This window comes from Tarenaya hassleriana, unplaced genomic scaffold (assembly GCF_000463585.1).
Source record: "Tarenaya hassleriana unplaced genomic scaffold, ASM46358v1 Cleome47, whole genome shotgun sequence".
Taxonomy (NCBI): Eukaryota; Viridiplantae; Streptophyta; class Magnoliopsida; order Brassicales; family Cleomaceae; genus Tarenaya; species Tarenaya hassleriana.
Genome location: NW_010967396.1, coordinates 437,840 through 448,482, shown reverse-complemented (window position 1 = coordinate 448,482; position 10,643 = coordinate 437,840). Strand labels below are relative to the sequence as shown.

Genomic DNA, 10,643 nt, shown 5'->3' with positions numbered 1-10,643 from the left:
TATATATATGAAGATGTGAATGTTAATGCTGATATGTATGTAACATAATAACATTGATATGATTCTTTCAACAAAACAAAAAAAAACATTGATATGATTCTTTCTAATACGGTCCAATGTTTGGGTAACTTGTTTTTGTCTATGCAAGTGGAAAAGAAGCCTCCAAAATTAATTAAAAAAAAAAAGATGGCAACTAAAAGAGCAAGTGGAGCCACAAAATTCGGCAACCAAAAACCAACCTTTGAAGCAAAGTAATATTACTAAAATAGTATAATAATTCCCAAACAAAACTTAGCAACCAATTTCTAATTCCAAGTTAGGGTTTTTACTTTTACATAATTAAATAACATAACAAGCAGAAAATTAAATATTTCGAATCACATGCAATTTATACATGAATTCTTATAACAAGCAGATAATTAATTGCATGCTATATCTCATAATTACAGTTTTACTAGTTTCATAATCTGCCTCTACACCAACCATCAACGGACCCGTTCACGAAACCCGGTTTGACCGTTGTACCGATAACCGGACTCGGATGGCCCGACCCGTACCGGATCCTCCACAGCTGCTGCAACCCATCCGACCCGACCCGGCACAGGTCCGGCATCCAACGTCTCCATCGGACCACCGTGAGCAAAGACACGTGACACTGCCCGTGCCGTTGCAGGTCGGGCAACGCGGCGACGGACCGCCTAAATCGGGACCGGTCATCGGTTTCTGGTCCATAACCGACTTAACCAACGCCACACCGGCCAACACGCTAAGACCCGTCGCCAGCTGAGTCAGCACCACCGGACCCATGAGAACCGGGTCAGATCCTATACGGGCTAAATGTACGGACGGGTCGAACAAGAAGAATGAAGAGCGAGGTTTTTTATTTTTTGATGTAAGGATTTGTTGAGTTTATGGAATTATATATATAAGAGATTGGAGTGTTAAAGAGATGATGGTTTCTTACACGTAGACGCTACGTGGGTTTGTCATTATATAGATGTATATATAGATAATATACATAGAGACGTGTTTTTATTTTTTTCTTTTTTGTGTGACATCTATTATATATATATATATATATATATATATGAAAGCTTTGATTCATGTCGCCGTCTATGAAAAAACATACGAGGTAATTTCGAAATAGAAAAAATTACATTTTTCTAAATTGAATCAAATATAATCTTTTTATACATAGATTTTTAATTTTTTATAAAAAAAATTATATTTCAATTAAAAAATTTCAAAATATCTACACGAATTATTAAAATATACAGTAATTACATATAGAATCATCATTTTCATTAAAATTATTCGAATTCTGATTACTATAACTACCATATATATCAGGGCATTAATTAATATAATTCAAATAATTTTAACGAAAATGATGATTATATATGTTATTACTGTATATTTTAACAATTCGTATAAACATTTGGAAAAATTTGAATTCAAATATAACTTTTTATCAAATTAAAAATATGTATATGAAAATATCATAATTGACTAAATTCGTATAGAAAAATATTTTTTCCCTTAAATTTATATACAATCCTGAATAAAAAATTTGCATAGATTAATATAAAGCTATTCGTGACCAATGATCAGTTGAGTCCCCTTTTAAATAGCTTTAACCTTTTGATTATCTTATGCAATATTTTGTTGGGTCAAGAATTATTTATTGTTTAATTTTTTTGTTAGAATATATGCACTAAAAGATATGGTTTATTAATTTTAAATACAGTTAAAATTTTATTTATAAATCATATCTTAGATTAAAATTGAAAACCTCTCCAAAGAAATTTTTGTAATATTTTTATGAAAGAATATTAAGAAATCCATAACATGTAATTGAACGAAATCTCGGCTGCTCAGTTTCTTAAAATTGCAAACTTGATTCACAAAATTGTTTTCTTTAAAATAACACATATAGGAGAGAAAATATTGTATACTATATAAAATTCATTTTTTTTGTAATAAACTGTACGAAATAAAAAAAAATGAATATAATAAATAGAAATAAAATAAAATCAATATAAATCTTTTAAATAGCTTGGTTGTTGGTTCTGCCTTGAGGATGAATATATATGACGGTGGACCTATTTCTTCTTCTTTTTATTGGTCCATTTGATTTGATTATTTTGCTATGTGGAGAGACTTTTCTTTATTCTTTTACAATAAATATTTGAAATATAATCTAAAATTGCTGGGTCTTCGCTCGTGTATGGCAAAATGAAATAATAGCATGATAATCAACAATTGATCTCTTGTTTTCTTATTAGATGTAATAATCAAATGGTCGGACGTCACTACTATCTCTTTTAAATTATTAATTTCAACGTCCATATTTTATATTTATATTATATTATATTAAAAGGAGATGAAAATCAAACATTAACACCTCTCTCTCGTTTGTGGCCGTTGGTGTATTGAAGGATGTCAAAGCAAAAAGGAAATTGAAAATGGGACACCGAGAGGTCTGTTTGTTCAAATCTTTACTGCCGCCTAAGAGTCCCATTTTCCAATGGGAATGGACCGTTCAAAGCTCAATGCTAATATAATCTTGGTTACTATAACCACTCATGTGAATAATATATATATAGCATGATTGGTACAACAAGTGTGTTCATTTTTATTTTAAGTTGTTACAATACTTCATTTTTTTTTCTTAGTATGGAAACTATGCAAATTGTATACTTTGTTCATCTTTATTGACAAAATCAGATTGGAGATATACCAATAGGCAAAATTGGTTTTGGCCCTCTAAAAGAATTACTCCATCCGTTTCAAAATATTTGTAGTTTTAGGTTATTTTTCATGTTTCAAAATATTTATCATTCTATATTTTCAAAGCATTTTTTTACAATAGTTTCCAATTTTATCCCTATTAAATTTTAATAAATTATTAATAATAACATTATTTATATCATTAAATAAGGTTATAAATGATTTTTTCTATCTTTTCTGAAAAAATGTGAAATAACCTAAAACAATGATTATTTTGAAATGGAGGGAGTAACTTGTTTCCATGTCATAAAAAAATGTTTTGCATCTTGATAACTTTACTTCCTCGTTTTGTAATAGATATCATTTTAGATTTTTTTTTCCCAATTTTTAGAAAAATATAAAAAAAGTCGTAGATATGTACCCTTAGCAAACCATATTTTTATTAATGCTATATGAAGTTGAATATTTTTAAATAAGATAAATTTATACTTTTTTTAAAAATCATTTAGAAAATCTAAAACGATATCTATTAAATAACAAAAAATACTCTTTAAAACTACGACTATTCGAAAATAGATGAAGTATTTAGATAATTTATACGATAATAAATTTGATTCTCTATTTTGAGCTCGACTATTTTTTTTTTTTGTAAAATTTATCGGTAATGACAAACTCAATTTGCAGTTTTGCTACAAATTATTTAAATGGACAATTTCTTTGACCCTTAAGTAGATTTGACACATCCATTCAAACAATACAACAACTCTTATCGTTTTTTTCACCCGAAGAAGATAAAAACTGAGATATTGACAGCATCATAATATTTTATATTCAGTGTGCAAATAAATTTCAATTTAAACTTTTCGAGATATAATAAAGAAATTACAAATTTACAAATTGACAAATAAGTACTCCAATTTGTATCAAACAAATACGATCTCATCGATTTGGTACATATCAAATTGAGATATTTATTTAACAATTTAGAAATTAAGGTATTTATTTGGCATATTTAGACAAATTTGGATATTTTTATGGCATTTTTCTATAGAATTATTTTGTATTGAAACAAATTATTCTGTGTTAATATATTGCGAATAAAAAAATGATAAAGATCATTACAAATCATCAATTTTCTAAGTTTCTCTCATTATTCACTCATATTTTTGCATTAATTTTTCTTTTCCAGAAAAAAAGATTTTCTATCATGATTTGTTATTTCATTAGTTTATTTGATTATTTGATCTTTCTTCGTTTTTTTTTCATTCGTCTTGCCTTGTCTATATTCTTATTAGATCATGTACATATATTAGCCCTAAACAAAACGGTCATGGCACCAAAACTTAATTTTAAAATTCTCTCTAATAATATAATTTTTTAAGAACGCTATATATATATATATTGATGGATGGCTTCGACAAATCCTCCAAATGGAAGAGAGATTTCTAAAGACTCTTGGCGATTCAGAAGCTTTTCAAAGCTTCTGGGCGAAGCAGAAGGACATAAAGGTTTAATGATCATTTCGCGGTGTTAATGAAACCTCTTAGGGTTTCATCTTTTCACAGACTTGGGAGATTGTAATTTCCGATAGGTTTTCTTCCTTCTCTCTTGCAGTAGAGATATCTCTCTCATCGTGTGTGTGTACGTGTCTCTAGTGCCGCCAATGACTGTGTCCGGCGACGTTCTTCAGTTGTAACCCTAGATCGAACACTTTTTCTTCCCGAGATGGAGGTACGAGTGTTAGAACTCGGTATTGAATTCGTACATCTCGTATCGTCTCTTTCTTCTCTGTTCTTAGTACAAAGTGAGAGGTTGAAGGCCGGGAACCACTATAAGTGGTATAAGAGCCCAGTTGACGGCGAGGCTTGGTGAAATTGGCGGTGAAATCACAGCCGAGGAAGTCCAACGCGTCTTCTTTTCGATCTAAGCATTTTGACGCTTCTTTCAACTGTTTCAGGGTTCGAAACAGGAAGAGAGTGATGGATATGGTGCTCTAATCACGATCGGTTTGCGAAATTGATTTGAAATTCATTGGATGGGTTTAGGTGGTCTAATGGACCCATATGATTAATGATAAGACTAATGGGCTTAATTATAGGATAATAAGCCCAATAACTATTGAAAGAGGTTAATGAATTATGTTATGACATAATGGGTCCAATAGGCCCAGTGGGTTTAATGAAACACTAATATCTTTGTAATTATGTTTAGGAAACATAATTCTAAGTTAAGAAAATTAGGGAATTTTCGTCCCCCTCTCTCTTGGCCGTCGTCCTCTCTCTCTCCCGGGTTCGTCTCGATTTTTATTCCTGACCTCCAGATCGTGTTCTAGCAGACGCAAGCCCGTGAGTTTAGACTAGTTGTAGAGAACGTTGGATTTCAGCGTTTGTGACAGGCCTCTGGATCGAAACATGTTGGTATATCGATACTTTTATCATTATATGTAAGATCTGTTGATTGAGTTTCGTTTTATATTATTCAGCTGCGTGAAACCCAAGATTAGAACCCTAGAAACCGTTATGAACGCATGTTTAGAGATATCCAAAACCACAACAGAGCGACGGTCAGGAGGTTGAATCGGTAGTGGTCCAGCCGGTGGCGGATCTCAGATTGACGGAAAGAAGATCGGTAAGGTTCGGATCTAACTCGAGCTGAGAACCGAATTTAGAGCCCGAAGAGGTAAGTTTTGCACTACAAAAAACCCAAAATTCCAACCGGTACATCCGTTAGAAAAGGCCGAAAATCCGTTGGAAATCGACTTTTCCAACGGATTTCCAACGGATAAATCCGTTGGAAAAACGTCGTTAGAAAATCGATTCCGTTGGAAATCCGTGGTAATTTTCAAACGGAATTCCAACGCAACAATCCGTTGGAATATTTAAACGGATTTCCAACGGTTTTTTCCGTGCTATAATTTCAACGGATTTCCAACAGATTGTTTCGTCGTATAATTCCAACGGAATTCCAACGGTAAATCCTTGGCCAATTTCCTACGGGTATACATTAGAATATCTATTTTCTAACGGATTTACAACTGTGTTTGCCACAGATATCCGTTTGAAATTCCGTTGGAATCATCGTCGGAATGTTACAACGATATTTAAAACAGCTATCCGTTGGAAAATTATAACGGATATCCGTTGGAAATCTGCGTTGGACATTTGGAACGCTATTTGTGACGGATATCCGTTGGAATTTATAGGGGTTCTAACGGATATCCGTTGGAATGCCCGTTGGAAAAGGAAAAAAAATTAATAAAAAATAAAATAAATATTTAAAAATAAAATAATAATTTATTTTATTTTTAAATATTGATTTTATTTTTTTATTAATATTATATATATATTTATATATATATTAATAAATAAATAAATATATATAATAAAACAAAATTAAAATTAAAATATTAAAATAAAAAAAATTGTTCAAATATTAAAGAAAATTTAAATATTTCAGAAAATATAAATTAATTGGCACTACGAGTTTTTTCGTCTTCGCTGGTCCCGAGATTACGTACCGTCGTTTCTGCTCCCGAGCTTGACGGCATGTTGTGGAGTGGCCGATCACCTCGCATAAGCTTAACAATTTGTTCGAGTTTACTCACTTGTTGCCTCGTCGCCGCAAGCTGTTGTTCGAGTGTCTCGATCCGTCATTATTGTTCGAGATCACTCTGCATGCCAGGAGGAATTGCAGCACCGAAATCACCAAACAAATCTCGTTGCAATCCTCCTAATCCATAGATGCGGCACTTATTTGGAGAGACCGACTGTAAAATGAATAAAATATTTTAAAAAAATTTAAAGTATTAAAATTTAATATTTAAAAAAGAATTATTAAAATTTTTACCTCCACATAGCAACGATCTTGATCTGATGCAGAGAGACCGAATGAAGAATCCGCTGAGTCGCCAATATTTTGCGAGAGCTGGGTAAGTCTCTGAGTCACCGTGCTTATAACGTGTTCAACATGGGGATCGACATATGATCCATCAGACTTTTTGTGTGTCCGAGCGATCAACTCTACAATTGATGGCGTCCTCCCCATTTATTTCTCCTAATATATATATATATATATATATATAACGCAATAAAAATTCTACAATTAAAAAATAAATTAAAAATTAAGGTTTAAATAGTACAATCGTTTTTTGCCTCTTCTTGAATGATTTAGCATCGGAGGTATGACGATGAGGACCATCACCCTCCACTTAGATTAGGATATGTTGCCAAGACATCCTCGTCAAAAAATCTTAAAAACATGTTATTAGGAAAAATATAAATATATAATTAATTAATTTCTAAAGTCATTTGAGATTAAAATTAATATGTACTGTAATACCCCGATTCCCGTATAAATTATTTAAATTATTTTCGGGAATAAAAGAAGGGTAAAATAAGGCAAAAATATAGAGAATATTTCAACGAATATCTAGAAGAAAACGACACTCGATTTGACGGAGAAACGAGGAAGTTATGAGCAAACGAAAATTGAGTAGAACCTGGAAATTCGGAATTCACAAGTTCTTCGAGGTAGGGACGTTTCGAGTTGTACCTCATCGTGTAAACGTGATTTTCCAATAATCTATTGATTGAACATGAAAGAAGACGTTCCAAGGAAGGTGTGAAAGAGGACGTTCCAAGGAAGGTGTAGAAACAAACGGTGCGCGATTCGGGTAAGAAACGAGTGAGAACGGAGCAATCGAAGTCAGTCGGGACGGACTAGAAATGCAGAACGGACGGACTGGCAAAGGCAGAACGGACAGACTGCTAAAGGCGGAACGAACGGACCACGAACGAGTGAGGAGCTGGGCCAAAATTGGGTCCAGACCGTCCGTTCCAGACCCAGAACGGACGGTCCACTGGACAGCACGCAAGTGGCCAACTTACTACCTTGGGACGCGTATTTCTCTGCGTTTTCGAACCCCACCGGCGTCAAGTCGCCGACCAATCCGTTCAGGGTGATGCAGGCTCGACCTTGGGCCTGGGCTTGAGCCCATTCGACCTCCCTCTCACAGCATAAACTTCTCCCAAGGCAAGGGTTTCACCATTTTCGGGCAAAATCAGAGAAAAGAGAGGGAGATGAGAAACATAGAGAAAGGAGCGAAAACCAGGGAGAATCGACGCAAGGAAAGCTCGGGAACACGAAGGTGGACATCCCTAGAGTGTCTAGAAGAGGTTTCCGGCAAGAAACAAATTGAAAAACACCTCAAAATCCGGCCAAAACCAGATCTGAGCCGAAACAGAGGTGAGTGGCTCGAGTTACGTCTGTGTAAGCTCGTTTTCGTCGATGTGATTGTGTTATTTCGATGGTTTGTTGCTTGGATTAGATAGAGGACACTTCAATGAACATTTACCAACAAACGAGACTGAATTTGGTTGAGAAATGAGGGAGATATGATCAAATGAAGTCGTACCAGAAAACTGTTTCGCGAGAGCGAAAACAGCCGGAACGGACGGACTCTAACGCCAGAACGGATGGTCTGGGTACCCAGACCGGACGGTCTGGCATCCCCAGACCGAATGGTCTCCATTCCAGACCTCAAAAATTGTTCCAAGGGGCCCCGGGACGGCACGGGACCCCTGGACCGACTGATCCACACCCTGGACCGATCGTTCTAGAGTACAGAACCCTTTTCCGGATGATTTTCGAATCCCGTATGCGTGAGATGTGCGATACAACGATTCGAGTGACTCGTTGCGTGATTATACGGGGTAGTTTGCATGGCATTAAACGGTAGATCGGTAAGGGACCGGATACCGTGATACGTGTGATTGTACTGGGGGATATATACATGATGTGTGCCATGTGTGTAGCTTGCTCGTGCGTACGAGTCAAGCATGATTGTGTTTGTGGATGGTTGTGGACGCAACCATCACCGTCATGGACTTGACGGGCGTTGAGACGCGATTAGTCGTGTGCGACACGACGGCCAACGTCATGGACTTGACGGGCGTGTGACGCGCTCCTAGTCATGGACTTGACTAGGATATATGGCTGGAACCCTATGGTGGACTCCATACGGGTGATATGATCGATTGTGTCATGCTGACTTGACACAGCCAACGTCATGGACTTGACGGGCGTGGAGACGTCCCTAGTCATGGACTTGACTAGGGTATATGGCTGGACCCTATGGTGGACTCCATACGGGTGTGTTTATATTTCCGTTGTGTCATGGACTTGACATCGGTAGTCACGTGACGTGACAAGTGCTTGAGGCGATATTGTTGTGTGATGCGACGACCAACGTCACGCGAGTGACGGGCGTGTGATGCGCACCTAGTCATGCTGACTTGACTAGGGTTTATGGCTAAAACCATGGTGGACTCCATGCGGGTGTGATTGTGATTGTTATTATATGTGTGATGCACGTTATATGATAATGCATGTTACTATTGCTGCATGTGATTGGAATCATCGTTCTAACATCGTTCTCGCTGAGAACGGGTTTACCGGGTTCAACCCAGGCTACTCACTAAGCAGTTGTGCTTAGCCCTCGTGGTTTTACATTTTTCAGATCACGAGGATTACGCCTAGCGCATCCGGCAAACGACGACCTGAGAGAGGCAGCAACGAGACTTGTATTTCCCGCATTTTGTACGGCTAAATTATAACTATTCGGACATGTGTTATTTTGCGATACTGATCGCCCGTTGTATTTTCCGCTGCTTACTCTGGTTTGATTAAAAATGTTTTTGGATTTCGTATTTTTGCTTCCGCATTATTATTATTTTATCACTATTTGTCCATGTGGCACAGCCCGTATACTGTACACGGGTTATGGGTGTCACAACTTTTGGTATCAGAGCCACGTTCTTTCCCTGGGAAGGTGTCGTGCTCATTACCTAATGATTTTCACCGAAAATGTTTTCAAACCATGTCCGAAGAAAATCCTCGCATGTCGAGGTCCGTACATTGATGATGCTAGCTGGAGTTGTTGAAGGCTTAGTGAATTTAACATGGCCCATTTAGAATGTCGCCATTATATGCTTAAATGGAGATAAATAATTTCCACAATTAAACCCAATGCCTAAACTAAGGGATTGAAATTAGGGAAATGATTCTGAAATCCCCTAAGAGACCCTATAGCAGTTTCTAAAGGAACATACACCAACCTACCCCAAGTGGGCGTTTAAGACAAAGGGGGAGGACTTATCTCGCTCGCCAACTATATTGACATTAGTAGAGGATCCCCTTAAGTTCAATACGAAGGACCGAAAAGAAGATAATCAAGAAGAGCAACGGGGCATTCCTTGTTACCCGAAGCATAGATTGGAGGACACAACGGTTACCTGAGACTTTCTACTAATGCTTTTCCCTGATGACTTGTCGGAATTTCTGTCAAGGGGAGAAATGGATTTCACTACTGACATACTACCGGGTACAGAGTCAATCACCAAGGTTCCATACCGGATAACACCGGTTGAGATGATCGAATTGAAGGAGTAGTTGAACGAATAAATGAAAAAGGTTTATATGCCCCAACGTTTCACCGTGGGGAGCACCAGTACTCTTCGTGAAAAAGAAGGACGGGAGTATGCGGTTGTGCATCGATTACCGAGGGCTCAACCAAGTGACTATCAAGAATCGGTACCCGCTACCGAGGATTGATGAGTTGCTGGACCAACTACAGGGAGTCCAGTGGTTCGATCTACGATCCAGATATCATCAAATTCGAGTCAAGGAGGATGACAAACATAAGACGGTATTCCGGACGAGATATGGACACTTCGAGTTCGTAGTCATGCATTTCGGGCTCACGAACGCACCTGGGTGTTCATGCAACTGATGAACCAAATGTTCATGGACTACCTGGATGAGTTTGTCATCATTTTCATCGATGACCTCCTCATCTATTCGCCAGATCCGCAGACACATGAGGAGCATCTGCGGAAGATATTGTGGAGGCTAAG

General features: G+C 36.8%; 1 protein-coding gene across 1 annotated transcript; it reads right to left on the bottom strand.

The window, feature by feature from the left end:
- Window positions 1-354: 354 nt before the first annotated feature.
- On the bottom strand, window positions 355-901 carry LOC104825505. The gene has a single exon (XM_010557846.1). The coding sequence runs from the start codon at window positions 805-807 to the stop codon at window positions 499-501; it is 309 nt and encodes a 102-aa protein (XP_010556148.1). The 5' UTR covers window positions 808-901; the 3' UTR covers window positions 355-498.
- Window positions 902-10,643: the final 9,742 nt, after the last annotated feature.

Bases quoted from the DNA above. Each gene is read 5' to 3' on its own strand.
- LOC104825505 (XM_010557846.1), bottom strand. From the start codon at position 807: ATGGGTCCGGTGGTGCTGACTCAGCTGGCGACGGGTCTTAGCGTGTTG.